General features: G+C 46.3%; 3 protein-coding genes across 4 annotated transcripts in view; 2 read left to right on the top strand and 1 right to left on the bottom strand.

The window, feature by feature from the left end:
* The window catches only part of LOC119400202 (uncharacterized), a 366,922-nt gene that overhangs the window by 101,945 nt on the left and 237,035 nt on the right, over positions 1-27,942 (top strand). The window lies entirely within an intron of this gene.
* Positions 397-15,418, bottom strand: LOC119400203 (26S proteasome non-ATPase regulatory subunit 10). The gene is made up of 6 exons (XM_037667206.2): positions 15,291-15,418; positions 15,006-15,104; positions 12,780-12,926; positions 11,110-11,285; positions 3,043-3,124; positions 397-501 (listed from the first exon to the last, which is right to left on the bottom strand). The coding sequence occupies exons 1-6, from the start codon at positions 15,390-15,392 to the stop codon at positions 415-417; spliced, it is 693 nt and encodes a 230-aa protein (XP_037523134.1). The 5' UTR covers positions 15,393-15,418; the 3' UTR covers positions 397-414.
* LOC119400201 (26S proteasome non-ATPase regulatory subunit 12) lies at positions 15,661-27,393 on the top strand. Of its 2 annotated transcripts, none has more exons than XM_037667204.2 (10): positions 15,661-15,738; positions 17,401-17,518; positions 17,626-17,685; positions 18,933-19,169; positions 20,434-20,688; positions 24,421-24,555; positions 24,830-24,942; positions 25,189-25,351; positions 25,500-25,577; positions 26,986-27,393. In XM_037667204.2, exons 2-10 carry the CDS (start codon positions 17,414-17,416, stop codon positions 27,238-27,240), a joined length of 1,401 nt encoding a protein of 466 aa, XP_037523132.1. In that variant the 5' UTR covers positions 15,661-15,738; positions 17,401-17,413; the 3' UTR covers positions 27,241-27,393. The 2 variants fall into 2 exon arrangements, with proteins under 2 accessions (XP_037523132.1, XP_049273955.1); XM_049417998.1 differs by having other exon boundaries at positions 15,726-15,745.

Raw genomic sequence — 27,942 nt, 5'->3', positions numbered from 1 at the left:
TTCAATTCTGGTGACTTCACGCATGAGTATGGCTAGTTGTGATGACCTATGTACCGTAACATTCAAAATGGCCGCTTGTGCATCACCAATGGAGCCACGAAGCGGAGCGGGCGTGGAAACGTTGCAATATCTTGCGTGAGCACATGACGAGAAGCTCATACCGTGTTATGACGTCAGGGTATGGTAAGAACCGAAACTAGCTTTTAAAGACATATTGTGACTACATTTTCAGGGTGCACTCAGGCTTACCAGTACATTTTCAAGGCTCTAAAGAGCTTGGCCTTTCATTCGACGAAAAAAAGAACGACACCTCAAAATTTTCGTGTCAGTACACCTTGAAGTCTCAAAAGGAGAACAACAAACAAAATTGAGACGAGTGAAAAGATGAAAGTAAAAAAAAAGAAAAAAAGTTTATTAGCAATCTCCCGCCGACCCTTCACGCAGAGTCTGCAGCGTCCTGGACAGGGATGGTGGCGCCATCTGGAAGGCTGTTTTCTCTTCCTGCGCAAGAGGGCAAAACGGGAGTACTATTGCATCTTGTACATTCGCGCTCAAAGTTTGTCACACATTTTCGAGCATAAGACACATTTTCGAGCATAAGAACTACTACTATCGGGAGTCTAATTGCACCTTGACAGCTCAAAGTGACGTGACCTGAGCAGAAATGCCACATGTGACATCATAGCGAGGGTCTCGTTCTGGCAGACTTGATGCCTTCAGGTAGTATGCGAGGGATTATTGGTCAGTTGCCACCTCGTAAAAAGATCACACGCTATGAGACGCCAGCAGGCAAAGAGAAGTGTGTTCCACACTGCCATCATGGCTACGAGAGCTTTAAATGCACAAATATACTCGATAAAGTTGTACAGGAAGACGAACACCGCAGCATTGGACACGTTATTCAAAGGCTGCTGGTTCGGTCCCTCCTGGCGGCAAGTTGTTTCTTCGTCCACTTTAATTTCTTCACGTTTATATCATAATTACTACAAATAACGCGCACTATACATTCCTTGGGTTGATTGCACGTTGGTTCTAATTAATGTTGTGTCTAGCAAAGAAAAACGAGCCCTTAAAATTCCCTTTCTTTCATTCATTCATGGAATGGTGTGTCACAGTGATGCTGACAAAATAGTGAGAACTGTGGAGCGGCACGGTGTAGGTTGCTCATAAATTTGCTGCATGACAGTGGCCATACTGTTCCAAGTGTTTTCCTCATGCAAAAGCATATTTATATGCCACATGAAGCGAAGAATTCTGCGTCCATCCGCAAGGCCATGTTAACATTCGTTGGCAAGAAACTCGCTGTGACCAAGTGAGGACGACATGTGATGACTCACAATGATTGTCACTTCACAAAGTTATGGCATCACTGATGATGTCGTGTCATAACACACTTTTAGCCAAGCGTCATACGCTCAGCCCCGCACAGATGTAGGTTCCGAGACAGCGCAGGGAACTGCATAGATTTTGCGTTTTTGACGAGCACGTCTTGTCGAGACGCGGTCAGCTTGGCTGCAAACCAACGGTGAAACCAAGTGGATGCACTTTCACGCTCTGCTCAATTAACTGACTTCACAAGCGGAGCTAGAGATGCATTCTACATTCTGCTGCTCACACGATTGTTCTGCACACACGCACTACAGTTCTTTCTACAAGTTTGTGTGTATATCGCATTGCGCACACTACAGTTCCTTCTATGCGTTTGTGTGTAAATCGCTACATGCGCAGATCTGACCGGAGCAGATAGTAAACGCTCAGCTAAATTTGTCTAATGTAACATGATATGGAAGTCGAAATAGTATGTACAGTCGAACCCGGGTATATCGAACTCGCCAAAAAACGTTTATTAGTTCGATATATGGCATAATTCGATATAGGCCCGCTATAGAATTTGATGACACAAAGGCACATACCTATAAGAAAAGTACTCCCTACTCTGGAACAAAATAGTCCTGGATTTTCTTCTGTTTCAACGACTTCGCTGCCTGCGACAGCACGCACGCCTCCACGTTGTCCAACGAGTCGGAGCAGCCTTCCATATTCACGCAATAGCGCCGGACCAACGCAAGTGCACTAATCACTTCGGAGGATGTAGGCAACGGGCCATCGTCAATTTCCTTATTGCTGTCGCTTTGGCTCGTGGTCGGCACGATGTCTGCAACGTAGTCCTCATCTTGTAGCTGGCCCATGATGGCGACATCATCGTCCGCACTGACGAACTCGTCGAATGTCGATTTGTACGTGGCGGCGACGTCAGACTTCTCACGCGCTCGACTCGATTTATGATTTTGAGTTTCGCGGCGAACGGCAAAATCTGCCTCTTTGCAGAAGCCATGACGACAGCGCGCCAAGAAAGTTCACAGAGCGCTAACAGGCAACACCACCAGCACGGACCACGCTGAATGAGGACTCGAGGAAAAGAGGCAGCAGCAGGCACGCAAGCATAAAGACAAAATGGCGCTCACTTGTACCGCCTCCGCGCCTCGAAAGCACAACGGCCTCTGATTGGCTGTAAGCGCTGCAAGCAGGCCAGGATCATTTTTTGCAGGGGGGGTGTTCGCCTGTGCACAGCCGGGTCTAAACCACTTTTTCTAGGGTGGCACCGGCAGTTTCCCCCGCCACCGCGAGGGAAAGCCAACTTGCTGGGGCACTTTTGAGGCACATGGAGTTTGATATATCGGTTGTCGTTGCTATTTTCGTTCGATGTAACAGTAACTTTTGCTATATATTCTCAATGTAAATATACCGTGTTTAGAAATTGTTCGATATACGGGATAATTTGATATAAACGGGTTCGATATAGTCGGGCTCGACTGTACGTTGATATAGTTGTCACACTAAGACATGCTGTGCTTTAGCATTGAATGCATGCAAGCCACTTGTCAGAACAATGGCTCCAGCAGCACTGCCTTTCCAAGGATTTTTCAGTGCATTTGAGAAAACATTTTTTTGTCTGTTTCACGCCATTTGATTATGACAATAGAAGACTTTCTTCCAGTGAGACAAACTGCGCCAGCCTTAGCCAACACACTGTCTACCAACCTTGTTCAATATGTCAGTCCTGCAGCCAGCGTGAATCAGCATCTTAGCAACTTCGACCCTCTCCTCTTCGCATGCCAAGTGCCTGAAACAAAAAACGGCGATGCAGTCTTGGACCCGCCACCAAAATGCTTCAATATTCCAAATCACTAATACCCGTGTCATGCGGGTGTTTGGAAGGCCTTCCAGCCGATAGTCTATTGACCCATCGATCAAGCATGATCTGCTACATGGACGGTTTCAAAGGCCATCGAGTCAATATTCAATCGAGTCAACGGAACGCTCCACAACTCTATCGATACTTCAATGGCCACTGAGCGACGGAATCGGAAACAGCGCAAATGATCCCTCTCATTCACAGTGTGCTCGTACTCACGATTACAAAAAAGAAAAATTTAACCAGTATGCCTTAAAAGCAGTAAATGTGAGCATTATGAATTATTTAAATGAGTATTTTTGCCACTTGACATGTGTGAACTGCACATACTCTTGACAACAGCAACATGCTTGTCTTCATCTTGCCGTCTTGTCGTGTATCGCTCGCCACAATTTCGCTGCTCAATAACTAAAAATTAAATATGCATTCATAACTATGAATGAAAAATGCATTAAAATGTTCAAACAAAAATAATAGACATATTTGTGCTTTCAAGCGGATTTATATTATTTAACTTTCAGTAACATGAATAAAAAAAGAAAGATATGCAGCACCATGCAATTTTTGGGAAAAACTCCTGAACCGTTCAACGGCCGTTTAAAACTGCCATGTAGCAGTGCGACAACTCCATCGAGTTGATAGAGTTGTGGCATTTCGACGGCCATCGACTGAATGGCCTTTAAAAAGTTCCCGTGTGACACCGGTATAACTTATTATGCAAGTAGAAAAAAAAATCTTTGATTAAAAGTACATCGAAGAAGAAGAATCTATGCCTATTATTTTGGCTGAGGTTGAAAAGATAATTATGATGACCTTTGTATATCAATAGAGTCGAACCTGTGCATATCGAAACCACATACAACGAATTATTAGGTATATCGAACAATTGTAAAATCTCCTTGAATATATTTCAATATGTAAAATATTTTATATGTTGAAACACCTATATGCAGAACCTTTTCGAGATCCCCTTCAGATTCGAAATACATATGTCAGGGTTCGACTGTATGCACACGTCATGTATCAAGAAAATGTATCATGTCACAACCGCTCCCTAGACCTGGTAGCATTTTGCTTTGTACAAGCCATTTTTTCATTTTTGTTTGTAGCTTTCACACTGAGGCCTTATTCTGAGGCAATGGCTTTCAGCAAAAGGGTCGTATTGTGTGATGTAGAATCTCGCCAGTCCAGCAGTTGAACCCCTTTATAAGAGAGAACGATGTAAGAGACAAGTGAGTATAACAGTGTGAAGTGTGGTGCGCGTTCGAAGTGTGCGCCTTTCAAAAGGGCGCAACATGAAAAGAACAGCACGCGAAAACGGTGGCCACATGAAAGACGACAATGAAGACGACGACGTCGAAACAACGTCCAGCACGAGAGCACGTGGCGCAAACGTTTGACGTGCAAGTGGCCCAATAAGAAAACAACACGGATCATTTCAGTGGCCAATCACTTGCCAACACCGAGATCCAGCAATCTCCAATGAGGAGTGGACAAGTGTGCCCGAGGGCAGAAAAAGCCTGGCCTCGGAGGGTTCCGGGGGAGTTCGAGGATACGTGGCGAAGAGAAGGTTGTCACCGGACCGGGCGCTGAAGACAGGCAGTCGGGTTGCAGACCCGAGCCTCCAGGGCTTCAACCGGCCGGAGCATCCTGCCGCCTCGCTCCTGTGCGACGAGACCTTAACCATGGTACTCGAACACTACCTCAAGGCCTGCGGAGTTCGAGTCCGACAGGCAAGCAGCAGCAGTTGGGCTACGGGCCCGAGCTGTGCACCCCAGTGCCTGGGCCTGCTCCTCCGAGCATCTCAAGGGGTCGCCCAGTAGCCACCTTTTCCACGTCACAGCCAGCCAGCCCGCGTCCACTCCACAAGCGGCAGCCACAGCGTTCCGGTTTCTCAAAGGTCAGCCAGCATAAACGACATGGTGAGACTGACCACCAGTTATTCCGCTGCTCCGCCGCTCGTCCGCGATGAACTGTAAAGCTTAGTTTGAGTCTCTGAACTTTCATTTAGCTTGTCGTTAGGAGTGTTTTATTGTGTGCATTGACTCTTTTTGTAAAATGTTTAATTTTATGTAGATAGATAGTTGTTACGCTTTATTTGTTTATTAAATGTTTTGTGTGGTTTCTGTTAAACAAACGGCCTTGTCCTTATTAAAACTCTTAGAGGCTCAGCCACAGAGAGCTATTAGCAACAATAAGAAGAACCTGCATAACAAATTGGCGTCCGCAGCGACAGGACAAAGCCGTTTGTTTTTCGACTTGATGTTTTAATGGTGTGAACCATGGCGAGCACGTGGGAATTATTGGAATTGGCCGAACGTATGGGTCTCGAAGGACCAGAGTTCAGAGCGTGGTATGAAGAGCGGATGGCGCGAGAGCGAGAGGAACAGGCTGCAGAACGAAAAGCAAAGAAGGAGAAGCTCGAATCGGAGCTTAGGGCTAAAATGCAACAGCTCGAAGTGGAGAGGCGAGCACTTGAGCGGCGACTCGAAGTGGACAGGCGAGCACTAGAGCGACGACTCGAAGTGGCGATCAATGAGAAGACGCACCCTGAGAGCCAGAGTTATGGGCATGTGGTTGATGGCTGCTCGGATAGCAGTTTTCCATGGAGTAAGTCGGATTTCTGCAGGGTTAGCCTTGAACCTCGCCATGGCCTTTCAATAGAGCCAGGAGCTCAGATGGAGGATGGCAGAGAGGTAGGCGGCCAAGAAAGCAGAATTCGTGCAGAGCTTGATGAAGCGGAGGATAGCTTCGCAAGCATGGAACAGGGCAGTTCCATTCAGAATGACAGGTGCTTTGGAACCTCTGTGAGGCCAAGCACATATGAGGAAGAGGTACGATTGCCTCTCAACAGCTCCACTGAAGGAGCACAAAAAGATCACCTGGGTGATTACGGCGAGTGCCGTGAAGAAAGGTTTAAGGTGGTGGCCGCCGATTCTTGTGTACCGCGAGATGCGGTAACAGGAGCAACAAGCAGAGTCGGAAATCATGTGAACAACTCGCTCGTAAAAAGAGAGATATTGACTTCTTGGCTTGGGGCAGATGCGATTTCCGCGATTGACCAGGGCGGTAGTGCGGAAGCGCTTCTCCAAGCAGACTGTAGAGCGTCGCAAGTACGTTCGTCCGTATATGATGATATGAGCGGACGGGATGACCAAACTGAAAAGGTGGATAGTGGTGAAGCTAACATCAGTTAAATCTAGTGGCAGATTGTCACTCCATTTCTCCTTCAGAAGCGAGAAAGGTGATGCCTCTTCCGTGACATCCTTGAGTACGACAGATATTTCGTCTGACTTGGATGCACAGGGCACTTGTCGGCGAATGCCAGTGGTTGGCTTGCCGGAAGGACTCATTCCCAACACTTCCGACGCGGTGCGCGTGGAGGCGACGCCGCCAGTTGGATTTCCATCTTCGTTCCGTTGAGGCTAGAAACTCCACTGAGCGCCCGTGTGGTGTCATGCAGGGGTACAGACGCGCGTTTCAGCGAACAAGCTTCACAGCGTCTTTGCCGCGGTGGTTTCTTGAGCGTCTGAATAATGCCACTCGTCTGGTTTGGGACGCTATAACTTGAGCGTTCAGTTCAATGACCGATCGCTGTTTTGGGTTCCTGACTTTGGATAACGGATCTATATGTTTTGTAAATATCCGAGTTTGTTGTGAACTTTCTCTTGACTTGGAATGGAAGGTGATGTACAGATAGTGATGTCGGATGTGAGGTAAGGTGAATAGCTTATGTGGCTGCTCTTTGAGTGTATAGGAAAAGCTGGCTTGGATTAAACGGGCGTATTGTTAGGAATGGTCATGGTGCATTAGGGGTGTTTGTTTGGCCTAAATAGCGGAACTGTGTAATGACCGATCTGCTGTACTGAACGGACTGATATTGTGTGAGTCTTTGAAGAGTTTTATTGTTTAGTCTCTGTTGGCATTACCAGTATAAGGTTAGATCGTTACAGTACCAGATCATTAATCTGGTACTAACTATGATTGCACAGTTTTTGTGTTGTGAATGTTATTATTGTGTGCGCATTGACTGTATCCGAAACGGGTTAGTAGACAAGAGGTGTGGTGCTTAGAGTCTGTCGGTGAGTGTTACGCGCACTGAGCGGCAGTTTTTCGACCAGAAAAACTTTTCGAAAAAGGGGCCTATGTGATGTGTGGTGCGCGTTCGAAGTGTGCGCCTTTCAAAAGGGCGCAACATGAAAAGAACAGCACGCGAAAACGGTGGCCACATGAAAGACGACAACGAAGACGACGACGTCGAAACAACGTCCAGCACGAGAGCACGTGGCGCAAACGTTTGACGTGCAAGTGGCCCAATAAGAAAACAACACGGATCATTTCAGTGGCCAATCACTTGCCAACACCGAGATCCAGCAATCTCCAATGAGGAGTGGACAAGTGTGCCCGAGGGCAGAAAAAGCCTGGCCTCGGAGGGTTCCGGGGGAGTTCGAGGATACGTGGCGAAGAGAAGGTTGTCACCGGACCGGGCGCTGAAGACAGGCAGTCGGGTTGCAGACCCGAGCCTCCAGGGCTTCAACCGGCCGGAGCATCCTGCCGCCTCGCTCCTGTGCGACGAGACCTTAACCATGGTACTCGAACACTACCTCAAGGCCTGCGGAGTTCGAGTCCGACAGGCAAGCAGCAGCAGTTGGGCTACGGGCCCGAGCTGTGCACCCCAGTGCCCGGGCCTGCTCCTCCGGGCATCTCAAGGGGTCGCCCAGTAGCCACCTTTTCCACGTCACAGCCAGCCAGCCCGCGTCCACTCCACAAGCGGCAGCCACAGCGTTCCGGTTTCTCAAAGGTCAGCCAGCATAAACGACATGGTGAGACTGACCACCAGTTATTCCGCTGCTCCGCCGCTCGTCCGCGATGAACTGTAAAGCTTAGTTTGAGTCTCTGAACTTTCATTTAGCTTGTCGTTAGGAGTGTTTTATTGTGTGCATTGACTCTTTTTGTAAAATGTTTAATTTTATGTAGATAGATAGTTGTCACGCTTTATTTGTTTATTAAATGTTTTGTGTGGTTTCTGTTAAACAACGGCCTTGTCCTTATTAAAACTCTCAGAGGCTCAGCCACAGAGAGCTATTAGCAACAATAAGAAGAACCTGCATCACAAACAGACACCAGTGTATTTACATTGAAATAGGGTTTGACCACAAAATGAGAATGTGGTACCCGCTTACAAGAGTGGTACCTCGCTTAAAGAGACATTTTGTATAAGGGACAGCAACTGCTTCTCGGTGCATGTCTCTTATAAAGGAGTTCAACTGTAATTAGCGTGACTACACTCAAACCTCATTATAACATAGCCACATCTGCCAAGAAAATAACTTAGTTATATCCGTAAATTCGTTATAAACGTTCATGTGTAACTGTTTATGTGTAGCTATGACAAGACTATTCCTCATTTACTTCGTTATAACCGATAATTCGTTATATCCGTGTTCGTTATAACAAGGTTTGAGTGTACTTGCCTGCCTGCCTTTCCTCAATCAGCCAATCAACATGCACTGAACCGCTACATATCCAGAAAGCGATAAACCTCAGAATACGACCCCCGATCATGTTCCTGCATTTCTCGGCGTCCGCCACTGTTTCTGACAGAGGTGAGGAATCTTCTAAGCCGTCAGGAAACAGCTTTTTCAAGTGACGCTTGTTATTCGTTACAGATTTCGGTGGCGACGGCGTCGTATGCGAGAAACCCTTCACCGAAAAGAAAACATAAATGCAGCCATCGAAGGTGCGCCAATCGCACGTGTTTGTACGCGCCATTTTCCAATAATTGACGCTCTCTTGATCGTGGGCTTGTCGGCGATCAGCCATTTCTGATATGGCAGTCTGATCTTTGATCGAGGTCACTTGTCATTTCACGTTGCCACATTTCATTGTTGCCTAGATATGAACGCATGGCCTCATACTGAGGCACCGGAATGCGAGTCATTGGGCACAATGCTAACTGCTTAGGTGTGCCCTAACGCCGTGCCCGCATCCAATCAGGGCAGTTTCGCTTCTGTCCGGGATAGAAAGAAAGAATAAAAGCGGGTCAGGCAAGCACATGCCAAGCTTCGCTTGCCCCCATTTTTCCGATAAAGGAAGGGCTCCTGAATTTCTTCTTCTCACCAACTTTCACGTTGTATACAGTCAAACCCGGATATATCGAACTTGCAAAAAAATGCCTGTCAGTTCGATATAGGGCATAATTCGATATAAGCCTGCTAAAGAATTGGACATCATAAATTCACACACCATTCATAAAAGCACTTTATTGAAGAAGCTAGCTTAGTTGCGCTTGAAATAGTCTTCAATTTTTTTCTGTTTAGGCAACTTCGCTGCCTGCGACAGCACGCATTTCTCAACATGGTCTAAAGAGTCGCAGCAGGTGAGGCCGCAACCTTCCACATTCGCGCAGAAGCGCCGGACTAGTGCGATAGCACCAATCACCTCTGAGGATGTGGGCAAAGGATCATCGTTTCTCATGCCTTACTTTGAACCGCTGTAGCCGACCGGAGCCACCTTGAAAATACTCCCTGCCAAGAAGAAAAGCCATGTCCATTGCTTTTTGTTCGATCATGGGGCCGGACAGGGGGAGGTTGCGCAACCGAACGTCGGTGAACCACTTGTACACGGCTGCCTCGACGTCTTCATACACGGCCGTGCATACGCGTTTGGCGCCACGGGCACCGGGTCTTTTGTCCGCTTTATCCCTAATCTCTGCCTTATTCTTCAAGATCATGCTGAGAGTGCTCCTCGGAATCTTGCACGCTGCCGCGACATCCGACTTCTTCTCACCACGTTCGACTCAATTTATAATTTCGAGCTTCACAGCGAAAGGCAAATTCTGCCGCTTCACGCTAGCCATCACAGCACAGGCGCATGGTGCAAAGCACAACGAACGAGAGATGCAGGGAGATAACTCGCACGACCCGCATGCTCGCACGACGAGAATACAAGAGGTCTTGATTCTCAGCAAGCGCTGCGGGCGGGTCAGGATCATTTTTTGCAGGGGGGGTGACGGCGGCTCGACTGACGTGGCGCGGTCACGGTAGGGAGAGCGGGTCATGCGCCGCCAGGTTAAACCACTTTTGGAATGAGCGGTGAGGAAAAGCACCAGTTTCCCCACTGCTACGAGGAAAAGCCAACTTCCGGGGGCACTTTTGCTTCGCTTGACGTTCGATATATCGGGAGTCGCTGCTATTCTTGTTCAATCTAACCGTAATATTCGCTATATATTCTCGCTGTAACTATAACGTGTTCAGAAGTTGTTCTATATAGAGGATAATTCGATGTAAAGGGGTTCGATATAGTCGGGTTCGACTGTAGACTCAAACCTCAATATAACAAATTATCGGTTATAACCTCAATATAACAAATTATCGGTTATAACGAAGTAAATGAAGAATAGTCTTGTCATATAGTATACAGTTTTAAAAACATACTTTATAACGAATTTTCTGATACAACGAACTTATAAAAAAGTGTGTATAACAATGTCGCACTTTCTTATAATGTGCAACATTATAACAAAGTCGCATCCGACATGCGACTTTGTTATAATGAGGTTTGAGCGTAGACCCTTTTCGTAATGCACAAGTGCACTTCTCTGTGCTGCATATTAGCCCAACTAATGGCGGCACTTGTTCTTCAAGTGGAGATGAGGTCCTAGTTGCACGCGCTGGGGCTCGTCTATTACGCGTGTTCATGTAATGAGAGCTGATCATACACTTTCCCTGTCGTAGCACAACCAAACTGCACTTGAACATGCTGTTTGCAGTATGTGACTAGCCAGCATTAGTTGGGCAAACTGCACTGCAGGAAAGCTAGCTTTACAATTACGGAAAGGGTATATTGAAAAAAGCAAAATAAATAAAAAACACCAGACAATGCATCGCAACAGTGTAGATATGCCAACTCACAGGGGTGTGTTGCCTGGCTCGTCCTTGCAGTTGAGGTCGAGCTGGTTGCTGTAGCCATCGAGAAAGAGCCGGACGATGGCATTCCGTCCCAGGGACGCGGCCCGGTGCAGCGGTGTGCTGCCGTATGAGTCTTGGGCGTTGATGTTGGCGTGATGCTCCAACAGGAGCCTGGCAACCTGTGCAATCAAAATGTTTCACGCGTGTGCCTTGCATAGCGTTAAAGGGACACTAAAGTGAAACAATAAATTAGTTTAGACTGATAAATTATACTCTCGAAACTCTAGTGTCACTGTTTTCACCACCATAGCTTTACTAATATAGATGAGAAAATCAACGTCAAAAGTTTCACTTTTAAATTTCCCGCCGAAATCTCCGATGGTGACTTCACAGATTTCAAAGCGTTCTTTCGTATTTTGGCCACATTGCCTCAACAAAATTTCCTTAAACTTGGGTGTGTTAAGTCTTTGGCTACCTCGGAAGACAATGTACTTCATCTTTTACTAAACAGGAACTATGCAGGCCCTAGTAGATGCCATCAAAATATATGACGTCACAGCGACGGGGGGGAACCTCAAGGTGGCATCGCCACCCACATTTTCGTTTTGCGCGTTTTCTCAATTACAAAGCATCTTCTCGCAGCAAGCGTGGCATTTTTGGTATTATGAAAGAGTGATTTACTAATAGGAGAGAAATCGTTGTTCTCATTAGTGTCCCTTTAAATGAAGGTAGGAGAATGGGGGTGTACCATAGCCTTTGCGTTGCCATTGCGTTACAGGGGGTGCATCTTTGTGTTACAGAAGGAGTGTGCGCGATATTCTACTGGAAGTACCCCTAGAGTGCTTACGCATTAAAGGACCCCTGACAGGAAAATTTTTGTTTGTGACTTTTTTACTGTATTTTGTAGCTTTGTGTCTGGTAATACCTAAATTGAATCGCAAATGCTCTAACGTGTCATATAATTAATGCTAGCATAGTTAATTGTGACCATTGTAACGTCACTTCAAAACGCCCGCCTAAAAACCACAAGAAACTAGCGCCTCATGCGGGGGAGCACCAAAGATCACGTGCACTAAAGCTGTGGTGACGTTGAAAGCGCATTTTTCAAATCGGGGTCCCGCGCACGGTAGAGATTGAAACGATGTGGGTGCCTCGGTATGGGTTAAACCTGTTAAGCGCGTGTCCCCTCACGAAAACTACCTCGAGAGCAGCCCGACAACAGAGCAAGAGGTGAGGAATAGGCCTCGCTGGGTGCCAGTCGTGGTATTGTGTGTGCCCCGTAAACCTTCTGTGACGTCCACAATACTTGCTTTACTCGTGGAACGTCACGCGGGGCCTTGATCTACGTCATACCAGTGCCATGTCGCGAGGTGTAGCCAACTCAGATGAGCACTCACGCTTACTTTAAAACTAAATTAAAATATCTTAAATGCAACGTTCACCATTAATAATCGGTCAGAAGTTCCCCCGTATAGAGGAAAGTCAAACACAAACATCTTGAGGTTTAAATTTTGGTGTCGGGGGTTCTTTAAGTATTCTGTAGGAGTTCGCTAAGCAGACTCCTACAGAACACTCTCCCTGGTCACTTCGGTATCCAGGTGAGGCATTCCTTAGGAGCCCGCTAGGTGGACTCCTACGGAATACCTCACCTGGATTGAAGGCAGCAGACTTACCTCCAGGTGACCTTTGGATGCAGCATAATGCAGCGAAGTCTGGCCCATCTGGTTTGCGATGTCAACTTTGGCATTCCTGCCGAGCAGGGCGGACACTATCTCAACATGACCGACTGATGACGCGATCATGAGTGGTGTCCAGTTGGCCTGCACCCAAGAAATATGCGCGCGATTTGTGACAACGGGAAAAGTTGCTGAGTTAAGAACTCTGTGATAACTAAATAAATGCATACTTGGCTTCTACTATCAATAATTGAAATATTTGAGCCATATACAATTATACTATACACACATGGACATGTACAGCCGGCCAAAGAAACTACCAACTATTATGCCCAGTGGCAACTTTTTTGTGTGTCAGCGCCATATGACCGAATGAAGTAGCTAAAAATTGTTCTGTGGGCATGTGCTTTGTGGGTATGCACTTGCCTTAACCCTTTCTGGAACTTAATTCAGTCATATGGCGAAGATACACAGAAAAAATTGCCACTCGCGAATGATAGATTTGGCCGACTGTACACGTGTACATATCAGAAGGTCTGGGACAATGTTTCAAGGCTAATACGTTATGGCTGATATTACAGAGCTGTCATTTGATTTTGTCTCATGTTGTTGTTGGTTAATAGAGAGACTGCAAATAGGAACATTCATTAGATATAAAGCAACTACCAAACCCCTTGTTATCAATAGAAAAAAAAAAAGGCTATTAACCTTTCGATTTCACAATGCAAATTGCGAACACCTCATAAACCATACCAACCAAACTCCTAAACTTGACCATTTAAGCAAACACATTTTTGATCAATAAAGAAGAAAAAGACAATGAACAACGGCTCACAGCAGCAATGGGCATGAAACAGTGAAATTCAGCTGTGCAAAAAACGTGCCACCACAATTTGAAGAAAACAAATAGGCCAATGTCATGTCAATGAGTCCTGATGCACTCTTTGCAAAAGTGCAACTGACACACAAAATGTAGAGGAGCCTTCAATACATTTGAAGTTACATCGTACTTCTCCATGCATACCCCTCTTATCAATTTGATTTCCTCAATAAGCAAATGTACATCACCATAGTCACAGACACAGTGAATAGTTTCAGGCAACAGAGCTGGGTGGCTGTCATCTGCTTATGCTGCTGACAAGCTTCATGTCATGTATTTTACATTGCGTGATACATAAATAAATATATCTTTATCTCACATTACAAATGCAGCTTCTTCCCAACCCCTGCCTTTCCTTTGGGGCTCCTTTACAAATACACCTCTTAGTGCAAATCAGTCCTGCGGAATCCCGCAAGGTGGTGGAAGGGTTAAGAAAGGGAAAATAGACAGCCACCCGTTTGTAGCACAAAGCCACAAGAAAATCCATATGAAAATCCGTATGGGTTTCCTTGTGGCTTCGTGCTACAAACAGGTGGTTGTCTATTTTCCCTATCTTACACCTCTTAGTGTTCCGATAGCATTCTATTATCTTTATAAATACTTGTAATATTTGCGATGATGAAGTGAGCTAGAGAGGTGATATGTCTTTTGGTAATATATCCACAGCATATTGGCCCTTCTGCTGGGCAATAACAGTTGTAGCGACCTGGTCGTTGTTAGGAAAAGAAAATGCGATAGGTACTGGGTTTGATTCTCAGTATTGTCAGGCACCCATCGATTTTTCTCGTGGGGAGAGTGGCACCCCAACCTAGCGCTCAGTGGTGTCCACACTCATCTCGAAAAGGTGGCCTCTCCGCTCTCATCTTTGTTTCACTCTTATTCCCACCTCAAACTAATATAAGAAAAGGGGTGCTACTTTCTGGAGCCCCTGGCACAGCGCCACAGGGAAGGGATTAGGGGAATACAAGAACAGAAGCGCGCTCTACGCATAATCTGCCTTTTACATTTTCATGCGCTGCCCTCTGCCGTTTTGGTAGGGGCCGGGACAACTGGTATAGCGAGAACGAAAGCCTCCGAGATCAAAAGCCGCTTCACGACTTTGCCGCTAGGGGAAGGGCGCATGCGCCGTGGCATCATGAAAAAAAAAATGGCGGATTGCGGAGCGGACGTCCGCTCCGCACGTCAAGCAACGAAGCCACGTCCGCTCGCGATGGCGGCTGCTGCCTAGGAAGTGCCAGCTTCAACAGTTCCGGCAAGAATAAGTGAGGGCTGCCACACGAGAACCTTTTTTTTTTTGCTTTTGCACAACCTTTTTCAGAACACCATCCGCGTACACTACACACCTCGTCGACGCAGTCAACCGGCGATCCCTGCTGAAGAAGATAGTTGACGATGTCGTTATGTTTGCCCGAGACAGCCCAGTGCAGAGGTATGCGTCCCGCCTGCAAGAGGAAAAGCGCGAACTATCATGACAGCAATAAGCACAGGCTCTTCCAAGCGGACGCCGGTAAGATATATGCTCAATCATTCAACCTATGATGCGGTCTCTTATCCCAGAGACCTACGATCGCTCTGTCATTTTGCCGAAGTTACTTCGTCACTGAAGCCAGGCCGAAAAGCCAGCTTACGAGGTCTTCCTTGGTGAGAACCGTGCGATCGGCGCATATCTGCTGCTTGAGAGCTTCAAATTTCCCGTCGTACGCCAAGTTGCAGATCCAGCTGTCCGACATGTTTGCTAGTGGGTGGACGAAAGAGGTGAAACAACCCCAACCGAGACGTGACATCTGTTAAAAATTGCTTGTTTCCAGAAAACATATCCGTCACAACCAGTTAATGTTAACACTCTAAGCATGTTCAGGTAGCTTTAAGTTAAACTAAATTATTCGTCTTAACACGCTGAAATGGGCGTGTCGAACGTTTAAATTACAAATCTCAAAGGCTATGCTTTGCGTGTATTATGTACGTCATGGCAGCCATGTTTTGGTCTTTTTTTCAGGCACGGTTCGTTTCGAGTTTTCATATTCTGAGCTCAGCGGCGGTCGTGCGGTGGGTTCGTGGTTCGGACGTCTTGTTGGGGTGAGTTGTCGCAGTTTTTTATTACACGACTACGTCGGTTCACAAATGCTGCACGTATCGTGGATCGCGAGGCTTCGCGTAATCGTAACGGACTACACTAAGCGTACGCCCAACGGTGGTTTCCGATCCCAAAAGTGGGAACGATCTTCGACGCTTTAAAGGGTACTTGTCACCGGCGTGACTTGACGAAATGGGTAGCCCTTACTTGTTGGCATTCTCGTATCCCGTTGGACGCTCTATTTACGTCCGATTGGTCCCGTGCCCACGGCGCGTTACGCTCTCGAAGCAAAATGTGCCGCGTCGCCACTTTAATTACTGCCTTAACGGCGCTGCCATGTCCGATCTTCGGCTCAGTTTTCTTCAAGTGCTTTCCGCGTGCTCCCAGAACAGAACGCTGGCTAAACCAAGTTGGGAGCGCCATCCATTATTCGACGCGCAAGCCGGCGAATCCGATCAATGAACGACAAATTTTGTTCGGTGGCGCGCGTTTCGTTTTCGGTGCGCATTGCTGAATGCGAAACTGGTAGCTGAACGCTACGTTCAACGCCTACACGCGTCGTAAGAACCCATCTCGATGCAGTTTTAGGCAGCGTCACCTCGATTCATCACACACTTGTATGCAGCTGTTTCTAGTTTCCTTTCACGAGATTGTATATCACGTAAGAACTTCGCTCCGAGACGAGAAACCGTAGTTTCGATTGGAGAATGGGTCGCTGAAGATTGCAAACAAACCACATCGGTGTTCGATGATCGGTGCTTGTGGTATTGTGTAGTTGGTGTTTATACATTGGAACAAGCTGCGCCCACAAAAGCCGAACAGTACCGGCCCCTTTTATGTCTCCCTGCACACCAAAACATAGTTCACCCTTGTGAAAGTAGTCATCGTCTTTGCAGTGACGTCATAGAAGCGAGCTAACGCGATTGGTCGGCGCATGAACATGCACTGCGTTAGTTGGTGTATTCGCTATTGCATGCATATGTTGGCATTGACTGGTTCAACCGCAGTGTTTTCAAACCTTGTGATGCTTCGGTTTTTCGTTATTCAAGCCTGTGAAGCTGGTGTTCCGCAAAAACCCTCCTCACCTACAGCTGGCGTGCATTAAAGAAATAATAAAACAAAATAAAATTTCGCCCCCCCCCTCCCTGCTCTCAAAGCGAGCGCCATGTGCACTAGGACATGTCGCCCATGCTTGCCCTATGTGAACTGAAGCGTATGTGTTCTATTGGCGACACAAACATACAGTTGGGAAGTGGTACACTTAGCTATGGGCGCTTCATTTAATATTTAGTGTTGGCAGATTAAAAGCGATTTACTGGACAACGCACAGGGTCCATATCAGGAATATTCTAGCTTTGAGAATGTTGAATCCCTAGCCCGCATTTCCATGATCGCACGATGATCCTTTTGTTGGCCCATTCTAGAGGCTTACGAACGCTGGAAAATAGACGCAAGACGCCATGCCAACTCAGCCCGAAAACAGTGTTTTGGGGACGGCCGCTATCTTTAATAAAACTGAACGCTTACGCTAGGAGGGAGCATTGCGCAATGTGAAAGAAGAAAAAAAAAAGCAGTAGGTCAGGCATGCCCATGCCAAGCTTTGCTTGCCCCCCTTTACCCCGTTGGGGGAAGGTCTCCTGAATTTTTTTGTCTGCTCCTTGCAGGAAATCAGCGACGATGTCGACAGAAGCATTTTCAGATAATGGCAGGCTGGTCAAGATGGAGGTGGACTACAGTAAAACATGCGACGAGAAAATTCCCCAGTGCGAGGCCCTTGCCAAAGTATGTGATGGGTTAATGATACAAATGTTCTTTTTGTGCTTTCTTTTTTTTTTGTTTTTTTAGATGCTGAGTCGGTGATCGTACGTTCAAAATGTTCTTTTTTTCAGGGAGGCGACCTGAAGGGGGCACTCGATCAGTTGCTGTCGTTGGAGAAACAGACGAGAACGGTGAGTTTTGTCACTGCAGGGTGTGCTCAAGTTCAGAGGTGTCCTGGTATTGGTTGTGGAGGCGGAATCAAATGGTGCAAGAATTGAGGATCCAGAATGTTTCAAGTAGTTTGGACTTTCGAGACATGAAATTCTGTTCAAATGTTTAGCTTCCATTTCATATAGTTCTGCAATATAAGAAAGCCATTAATGCAGAACAACGTTCATGTTCTAGTGCTCACTGCATTTGCAAGTTTGCTGTAACATTGGATGTTGTAAAGGTGTCATGGAAGTGCAATAAACTTCTGCTGATGATGATCGTTAAAGCAGGGTAACTGATTGGTGTAGTTAGTGACTCATAATTTTAGGTTTATAGCGCAAAAGTCGAACTTGGATGAAGACAAAAGACAGCTACAAGAGCAAGCGCTGAGAACCCTTCTGGTTTATTAGGAATGCACCAAATATTGTACAGGAACAGGGTGATCGATTGGGCTGGTTGATGGCTCATGATTTTACGTTTACAGTGCAAACGGAGACACCAACAAGGGCAATGTCTTTGTCATTATCGTGGTCCGTGTTCTCATCTGCACTGTAAATCAAAGAACAGGGAGAGGATCAAAAGTCAAAGAAGGAAAAAAATAACAAAACTTGTACTTAAGTGGGAACAATTAAAGTAAAGGATCCTCTAACAGATACAGGAGGCTTTTTAAGCAAAGCTTTTATGAGTCGCATATTTTGGTGGTGACAGCGGCATTGTTCATGAAAAACCCAGCCCCAGCGAGCTTACTGAAATGCAGCCGTTTTCAAGTAATTTATGCACTCTCGATCATGGGCTTGTCGACGATCCGCCGTATCTGATATGGAAATCTTATCTATTATCGAAGTCACTTGTAATTTCACGTTGCCTCATTTCACTGTTGCCTGGATATGAACTCATGACTATCGTTGTTGCCTGTAACAACTGAAGTGTTGCACTGCTAAGCTCGTGCATAATGGTCTAATGCCTTGCCTGGAGGAAGGAAACGGTTAGGAGGGAGCATTGTGCAATGCGATTGAAAGAAAGAAAAATGGCAGGCTTGGCAAACTCGCACCAAGCTTTGCTTGCCCCCCCCCCCCTTTTTTTTTCATTTTCACGATAGGGGAAGGGACCCTAATTTGTTGTAGTAACGATTGAGTCACTTTCACCAGCCGTGCAAGCGAGTTGCCAAATACTCAAACACATCGTGTAAAGTCTCGTGTTCTCAATGTAAGTAAAACGCGTGTTGCAGGGCGGTGACACGCACTCAACCTCCCGGGTGCTGGTGGCCATCGTGCGTATCTGCTTCGAGAGCAAGGACTGGTCGGCCCTGTCGGAGCAGGTGCTGGCACTGACCAAGCGGCGCAGCCAGATGAAGCAGTCGGTGGCCAAGATGGTGCAGGAGTGCCTCACCTACATTGACCAGATGCCCACCAAGGAGATCAAGCTGGCCTTCATCGACACCCTGCGCACCGTCACTGCCGGAAAAGTGAGTGTCACAACACTGAGTTCGCTCACGTACACACTATATCTTACGGTAAGGTACGTTTCTAATATGCTCTGACATGAAACACCTCAACATCAACACCTATCAACATGAAAATTTAGCAACTCAAAATATAGTCACTCTCAAAACAGCTGTGGCTTAGTTTCCACACGTTACTGTTTCAGAGCCTGGGAAATACTCAGCACTGCTTGTTTTACTTTCTTGTAGTCGTATTTCGTGAAGTCATATAAGCTTGAAGTGGTTGCAGCTAACAAATCCTCAAACGGGGTGGCCATGTGCAGCCGAACTCAATGTGCTACTGAATAATAGTGATAAAGTGTGAAATGCGGGACGTTTCTGAAGATTTTCGTAATTCTTGCAGCAAGCGGTACTAGAGTTTTCTATGTGGGACTGTCTCACGTGTCGCGGGATGGGTGTTCACCTTATGTATCGGAGATTGCCTTATATGTTCGTCGTCTGTGTATCACTATACAGAATTCCTAGTTTCTGGCTCTGTTTTCTACAGAATTGCACTACGAAATGACATATACAATACATAAATGTTCTTGTTGCAACATGTATGTGCCTCTGAGGGCAAAAGAGCTGCTTAGAAGCATTCAGTTATTTGCACATGCGGATAGTGATCGTCGATGACTTCTGCACGATTTCTTTATTTCCTTCAGAAGTGCAGGATGCTGGGCAAGTTCTTCCATTTCTTCGACATTTAGCTTTCATCCACCTGAATGTGTTCATCTCTGACAAAGCAGCACAGAAAAATTTAGTTTTTAGTTATCTTTGCATTTCATCATTTCTACTGGACAGCAATGGACAGCTACTGGACAGCAATGTCCAGTAGCAGGAGAAATTGTGAAATAGAATACAGTAGGACATTGTGTATATGTTCCTTTTTTGTACTATTTCCTGGTGCCAGCATTCACAATGTCATTATCAAGAAAAACTGTGTGACACTTTAGTGAATTTGGATTGTATTTTTTCTACGTTAATGTTCTTTTTTTGCCGCATTCTTTTCACAAATGTATGAACGAGGTTCTACTGAATACAGAATGTTGGAATGTGTGTGAATATGCAGTAATTTGGAATAGTGTCAAGTATGCAGATAAGTACACTGTTACCAAACAAGTATCAAAGTTACGGCAAAAAGACATTTGTAATGGATGCTGGATTCATCAAAGCATGTTTGGATGCGTAAGACGCAACTGTGACGTCGTCGATTATGTGACTGTGACATCGCCCTGCTCTCTCGCAGATCTACGTGGAGGTTGAGCGCGCGCGGCTCACCCACAAGCTGGCCCAGATGAAGGAGGCGGACGGCAACATAGCCGAGGCGGCCACCCTGATGCAGGAGCTGCAGGTCGAGACGTTCGGCTCGATGGACAAGCGCGAGAAGGTAGAGCTCATCCTCGAGCAGATGCGGCTCTGCCTTGCCCGACAGGACTACATCCGCACGCAGATCATCAGCAAGAAGATTGCGCCCAAGTTCTTCGACGACCCTGCTCAGCAGGTCGGTGATTTTGCCCTGTCGTAACTGTCGAATGCCTGCTCTATTCTGGTACGTAACGAATGGGTTCTGTGGAATCCTGCAAGGTGGCGGAACAGTTATGAAAGAGAGAATTGACAACCACCTGCTTGTAGCACAAAGCCACAAGGAAGTCCATACGGATTTCTTGGAAATCTTTTTAGTAGAGCTGTGCGAATAGCAAAATTATGGGTGCGAAGTGAATTTGAATATTGAAGTGTGAGTGCGAATCGAATATTTTTCAAATATTTCTCGAATATTTTTCGAATACTTCAAAGCGAAATTGCAGAAAAAAAAGTTAGAGAGGATTCCTAAGCATATTCTTATGAGATAGCAACATGAAAGTTTCTTTTCGCTAAGTTGATGAAGCACTGGTGGGGTGTTGTTTCATAGTTGTCTTATCAAGAATGAGGCAATGTAAAGGCCGAATTGTATTTATGTACAGTAAAACCTCGGTGATACGAATCTCGCGGGGTTACCAAAAATATTCGCATCATCCGAAATTCGTATCACCGGAAAACAGAGAAAATTAATATGTGACAAAAGAATGCTTGCATATGTTTTCATTTATTGTTTCTCAGGGACACAGCAACGCCATGAACAGTTCTGAATGATTGCCAGTATTGTTTTTAGATGTCACCAATCATACTTGTACTTGTAAATATGCGGCGCGTGCGCGCCTGTGTAAATAATTAACCGGGTGTGCTGCGACCCGTGACAGCTAGTAGCCCCTTCCAAATCTTAGTACGCTTTTTCGCAAGACACGAAAGTGCTGCGGCGAAAATGACCTATGGAGCGCTTTGCACGAGTTTGAACGGCAAAACATTTTAGGACCGCTGTCCTTTGTTGTTATTGATTTCTTCTCGCGGTACTGTTTCGGATGTTTTTCGAGAGATTTACGGCCGTGCCCGCACAATCGGGTGGTTTGCTCAAAAATTGTGAATTTCCTGTGGAAATCGGAGAGTTAGCAGGTGTGTTGCTAGGCCAAGCTCCTTGGCAAAGACATGGCTTGCATCTACGGGGCAGGCACGTGTAAAAAAAAGTACAGTGACGCCATAGGCATGCGCAGGGGGGGAAGGGGGGGGCGGCCGCCTCCCTAGTCACCTAAGAAAAGGGGGACGCAAAGCCTGCCCCATACACTGACCTAACGGGAGGGGGGGGGGGGCGCGATGAACCTTCGCCCCCCTGAAGGGGAACCCTGCGCACGCCTATGAGTGACGCTGCCTCGAGCACAACACCACGCGTCGACGCGTTAAAAAAAAGAGAGAGAGAGCGCGCTAATTTAGGATCACCTGTAATCTAAACACGAAGGTACATGAAGGCGCATTGAGACCACCAAGATTCGCGTGCAGTCTCGGATGTCTCGGAGGTTACGACACGCCGCTGATGGCCTGTTCTGACAAAATGGTGGCGCGGCGCGCAAGACCGCGCGTGATTGGCTTGTCTCCCACGACAGCACGGGCAGCATCCGTTCGTACTTGCGCGGTAGCGTATGTTCGTATCAAACAGCACCGGGTAAAAATCGGTTCGCAATAACCGTACTCCATTACATTGTAGGCTAATGGGCCTTGGCCGGGACCACAGAAAAATTCGTATCACCCCGAAATTCGTACGAGCCGTGATCGTATCACCGAGGTTCTACTGTACATGATTTGGTGCAACCAAAGTGTTGCCAACAACACTTTACACGTGATAGGCAAAGGTGCCATTTCCTCAGCCTCTCCTCCTGTTTCAACTTCTGTGGAAGCCCGAATGATGTGGCAGACAAGGGTGTGCTCTCTTCATGTCCGGAGTTCCAAATCTGCCTCGTAAACGTCGATATAAAAGAACATCTGAAATTTTGGATGCTAAAAAGCTTCGGCGTCCAATTTTTCACACTTCCTGCCCAAATTTCAGGTCCAAAACAGCATTAATTGAGCCCCCACCTCTGCCACATCTTTCATCTTCATGTTGGAACCAGCGTTTTCTTGAGTCAGTACATTTGCGACCGTAGCAGAGCTTGAAAGGCAGCTTTGCCACAATACTGGGGTGTGATGAGGTGAAGCATATTGAAAATTTGAAGGAGTCACTTTCAATCGGACGTTGACAGTATTTGTTTTTCGGAAGTTCGAATAGTAAAATTCCAGTGCAAATCGAATCGAATAGCAAACACTATTAGAAAAATATTTCGAATATTCGCACACACCTACTTTTTTAGTTTAAGAAGAATTCGTCCTTGTTCAGGGATATCGAGTCCAGGACCAATGCCTTTCCGAAGCAGTTGCTCTATAATCAGTTAGAACGTTAGAAAAATCTCACCTCGGCCCATTGCCATCTTTCTCCCTCCCACAAAGAATTTGCATAAATGCTCCATCCAATAGCGCTTACTCATTTTCGTGACATCAAGCACTTCTCGTATCATTCAGGTAGTTGACTTCGGCATACAGGCACACATTTGTGTTGCTTGTTTTAGGTCAGAAACTTGGACGTTCTTCAGGGATTCTGACATCGCTGCTTAGCGAAATGTAATGCTTTAGGTAGTGACTACAAACCAGCAGCTTTTTATATGTGTAGCGTTTACATTAGCCGCGAAAAGACTTACGGTTCGAGTGGAAACCAGCCGGCACGACTGTCTTTTACAGGTAAAGGGCAGGTGCACCGCGGTTCTGTGTTCCGAGCTTACATTTTTTCTTAGGTTGTAGCCGTCTGCAATGGTGATTTTGGTTTGTGAAAGGGCAATTTACTGTTAAGAAAAAAAATCATTTTTCTCTATAGTGTCTCTTTAATGGGATGTCTTGCCTTCAGATGTCCAATGAGCGTATATTTTTGAAAGTAATCAATGATTTGGGGAGGTCAATCTTATGCGACGACATTATTTATAAGTTGGTAAACTATACGTCTTGGGCGAAGTCTACCTCCAGTTTCCCCTTTGTTTATTTGCGCATTCCTTTTTCGTATTTTTGTGCTGAAACCGCATACACTCAAACCTCAATATAACGAAGATGGATATAACGAATTATCATTTATAACGAGGTAAAGGAAGAATAGTCTTGTCATAGCTACAGTGTTACAAATAAACTTCTATAACGAATTTTCGCATATAACGAAGTTATTTTCATGGCAGATGCGACTTTGTTATAATGAGGTTTGAGTGTATAACGAAAACCTCCTTGTAACAAAAATATTCGAGCATTTGTCACTTTTGTTCTATCCAGGTTTAACTGGATATAAATGTGCTTCAGCAACGCATTTATCGAAGTAATATGTATAGAGTTCTATTTCAGAGTTCCACAGAGCACTTGAACTTAGGAGCCAAGCAAGTTTCAGGAGTTGAAATGTTGACTAAGTCTTTTTTACAGCGCCATATATGGCTGAGTTCTGGCGGATAGCGCCTGTAGACGGAAGACGCGTAGAACAAAGATTTTCAGCGCCGATGCCTCTTTCACAAGTGTCGCGATACTTGGCAACCAATCATTGTGCCCCCTTTGCTTCGTGACGTAGTGATTGAGCTAGCGCTGTTATCAGCAGTTGCCCATTTGGACGTATTATGGGATGGACGTGTGTCATTAGCTTGGAGGAAGAGGAGCGGCAATCAAAGGAGTGCCATTGCACGCAGAAACGCGAATGGGCGCGAAAACAATGTGAAGCTGCAGGTTTCACCGGCTTCAGTCTTCACAGTATTCGAAGGGCTATGAATTTGTTTTTTTTTTTTTTTTTTTTTTTTTTTGCCTTGCACAGGACCTGAAGCTGCGCTACTACAAGCTGATGATCGAGCTGGACCAGCACGAGGGTTCGTACCTGGCCATTTGCAAGCACTATTCGGCCCTGTACCGTACCGAGAGCGTCCAGCAGGACGAGGCACAGCGCAAGGAGGCAAGTCATCTTTGTCATGCCCGCATGATACAATAGTTGCCGTTTACTGTACCACCCTGTTGCATTTCTTCGAGAGGCTGTGTGAAAACAATACATGCTCCATGAAAACTTAGCACTTGGTAACAGATTTTTTCTGAGAGGAAATCGTAAAACGATAGTGGGGGGGGGGCATAATTCAACAACGGGGGACATTGCTGCGCCACTTGGTGCACGTAATTTGTGACGTGATAGGGGAAGTTAGTCCTAACCCCTTGGAGTCCGTCGCTTTGAACAGGCGCTGAGGAACATGCTGCTGTTCCTGATGCTGTCCCCACACGACAATGAACAGCACGACCTCATCCACCGGGCCAAGCTGGACAAGAACCTCGACGAGCTGCCACAGTACAAGTAAGTTGGATGCTGTCTCTGTGCATTGATTGTTGTTCAGCCATTATGAAAAGTGAAGCTTTCGTTGGGAAGCTCCAAGGGTTTTCGTGCGCGTGACTTTTGCTGCCGTCTTGCCAAATAGATCACAGTGTTGCCGGCCTAGCCTTGCTAACCATTGGGATGTCGAGTGATATTCGGAGAGGCAGTGAGGATTGGGCACTTGCACCAAGAGGGCTGGCTACATTGGAGACTCGCTCTTGTTTGCAGAGAGCTGCTGAAGCTGTTCATTACGCGAGAGCTCATCAACTGGCGCAGCATGTGCGAGGCATACGAGAAGGAACTGCGGACGATGCCGGGCACCATCTTCGCCGTCGGCGACGAGATGGGCGACCGCCGCTGGAATGACTTCAAGAGCCGCGTCGTGGAACACGTGAGTTCACAGTGGAACACGATTTCGATGTCAATATAGGAAAAACAAAAGCTGCCATTGGTGCTTCCCAGCAGTGACGCATGACAAGGGCACGACCCTCTTGCTAAATCTCGTCATTTTTTCTTTCTTTTCTCTATTGTCAATGCAGAACATCCGGGTCATGTCTCAGTACTACACACGCATCAGGCTCGAACGCATGTCTCAGCTTCTTGACCTGTCTGAAAAGGTAAGCTGGACACTCCTGTTCGCCACAGATAAACGTTTATCCTTTTGCTGCACCCGCAATTTGCTGCCCCTGTTTCCCTTCCTCTCATCTGAAACATACTGTGCCATCAACATAATGCATGTAAGATCCTATTGGACCCCATAAGTCATTAGCTGTATGTGCAAAGAAAGGTCTGCGAGGGTAAGCCAAAAAGGATGCCAGCGAATGCATGTAGTGATGATGAGGGCTGTGGTGAATGCGTGGGTCAATCTAGCTAGCACGACCATGCTCCATCTGGCATGGTGCCGTATTTTCTTACGTATAATCCGCCCGTGCGTATAACCCGCTCTGCCAACTGGGTAATTCCGCACCAATTGTCCCAGCCATTTTGGCAACCATCTCAACTGCATTTGAAAGAAAATCATGCTAAATTAATGCAATGTAAACTGTGAATTGATAGAATACTTCGAAGAGAAAAAAAATTTTTGGTCACATGGGAGATTTCTGAATTTTGCAGAATGTCATTAGTTAGATGATGATCGTCCGAAAATTTATCCTGAGAGCATCGTTTCTGCTTTAATACCCAGATTGGTTTACATGTTAAGCAAAGGTGTTAGTGTAAGGTATGCGAGGTGCCAAAACGACCGCGCCATAAGCACAGAGATGACAGCCATTCGCCAATTTGAGCATCACAAGCTGTGTAATTGTGGCCGCCGCGGGGTGCCGCCACTTGCCCGCACTACACTCTATAGTGCTAGAATCGCACAGTGTATAGAAGTACACCTGTGCGCTCGCGATCGCACTGAAAGTAAGCAGCGTATTCAAAGAAAAAAAAAAAAGGAAAAGTGCTGAAGGCCATGACGTGCACTGATGAACGGATGTAGCTTCTTGTCCTCTTGTCATACCCTCCCCCTTGTGTAGTTTTCAGTGCACTCGTTGGTATGAAAGGAGAGAGAAAGTGCTTAAAGTTGTATCCGACAATTGGCACATCTTCACTAAGTAGTAGGCTCGCAACACTGACTATCTGGTGAAACGTCACCAGAAAGATATCAGCGTGCGCATGTCGGCACACATAACGTGCAATCGGTGACGAGTCCCTTCTGTCATGTGTTCTCAGGGAATGGAGGATATCCTGGCAGAGCTTGTAGTGTTTGATTAGACAAGATTCTTTCGCCATAGTATCAGCAACAATGTTCATGAAAGTTTCACTCGAATTTCTTCACATTTGTATCATAATTACCGCAATACAGTTAAGTATTCTAGGACTACTAAGAGCCCCTGTACCTTCCTCGGCTTCTGTGTCTGTTAGTTTGCATTACAGTACTGTCTAGCAAAGAAAAACGAGCCCTCAAATTTACCTTCTTTTGTTCGTTCATAATGGTATCGTGGTGTTGACGTAAAACTCCCAATAATTATTATACCTGCTCAGGGCACGGAGGATGTTCTGTCAGAGCTGGTGGTTGCCGGCCGCGTGTGGGCCAAGATTGACCGGCTGGAGAAAGTCGTGTCCTTCAGCTGCCACAAGGAGCCCAACCAGGTGCTCAACGAGTGGTCGAGCAACCTCAACAGCCTCATGGCTCTGCTCAGCAAGACGAGCCACCTGATCTCCAAGGAGGAGATGGTGCACCGGCACCTGCACGCCCAGACACCACCTGCCACCTCGTCTACGACTGCCGAAACCTGATGGGCGTTTCTCTTCATTTTTTTTTTCTTTTTCTTCTTGTACATACAGAATCGCAAAAGAACTCCTCGAGTGAAACGTGCTCCGCGTCTTTTTTTTTTTTTTTCTTCTTTTTCAGGCTTGCCATTAAAAAAATATGGATGAAAACAGAAAAAGTTTCTGGAGTGCGTTGCTTAAAGGGGTACTGACACAAAAATGTTGGCCCTGCGTTTTTTTGCTGCAATGTGTTGCTGGGGGCCTGTTAGTCATAACACTGCACATTGTTTGCTGCAGCGCACGACCGATAATTAATTACAGGCTCCTCATTACCGACCAGTGTCAGTTTCAGTTTCAAAAATGACAAGCCTCCGGGTGCAACTAGTATAATCACCTAGCGGGTGCAGCGCTCGATCACGTCAGCACACAGAACTGACCCACTTCCGCGTGGTTCGCGAGCAGCCGCCGAGAAGTGGGCTGCTGGAGCGAACGTGGCAAAAAACATGGTGGCTATGACGTCATCATAACTAGTTGCAGCGTGGTCACGTGAGGGAAGTAAGGGGGTCCCCAAGGGTCCCCTTTGAGGGTGTCAGTAGCGCGAGGATGTTGATTGCTCGCGCAAACTTCGAAATTCATTTCAAATAACTTCCAAGCTATATTCGCTGTTGGTATTTTGCAGATGATATATGCATGTTCACCGGAATTGATCCCGCAAGCTATCTCGGCTGC

Source organism: Rhipicephalus sanguineus, chromosome 7 (genome assembly GCF_013339695.2).
Source record: "Rhipicephalus sanguineus isolate Rsan-2018 chromosome 7, BIME_Rsan_1.4, whole genome shotgun sequence".
Classification (NCBI taxonomy): domain Eukaryota; kingdom Metazoa; phylum Arthropoda; class Arachnida; order Ixodida; family Ixodidae; genus Rhipicephalus; species Rhipicephalus sanguineus.
This window is presented reverse-complemented; position numbering and strand designations above follow the sequence as displayed.

Coding starts and splice junctions, on each gene's coding strand:
- LOC119400203 (XM_037667206.2), bottom strand. CDS start 15,392: ATGTCGGACAGCTGGATCTGCAACTTGGCGTACGACGGGAAATTTGAA. Junction 15,105..15,290: donor TTCTCACCAAGGAAGACCTC/GTAAGCTGGCTT, acceptor TTCCTCTTGCAG/GCGGGACGCATACCTCTGCA. Junction 11,286..12,779: donor CATCCAAAGGTCACCTGGAG/GTAAGTCTGCTG, acceptor TTGATTGCACAG/GTTGCCAGGCTCCTGTTGGA.
- LOC119400201 (XM_037667204.2), top strand. CDS start 17,414: ATGTCGACAGAAGCATTTTCAGATAATGGCAGGCTGGTCAAGATGGAG. Junction 24,556..24,829: donor ACGAGGCACAGCGCAAGGAG/GCAAGTCATCTT, acceptor CGCTTTGAACAG/GCGCTGAGGAACATGCTGCT. Junction 25,578..26,985: donor TTCTTGACCTGTCTGAAAAG/GTAAGCTGGACA, acceptor ATACCTGCTCAG/GGCACGGAGGATGTTCTGTC.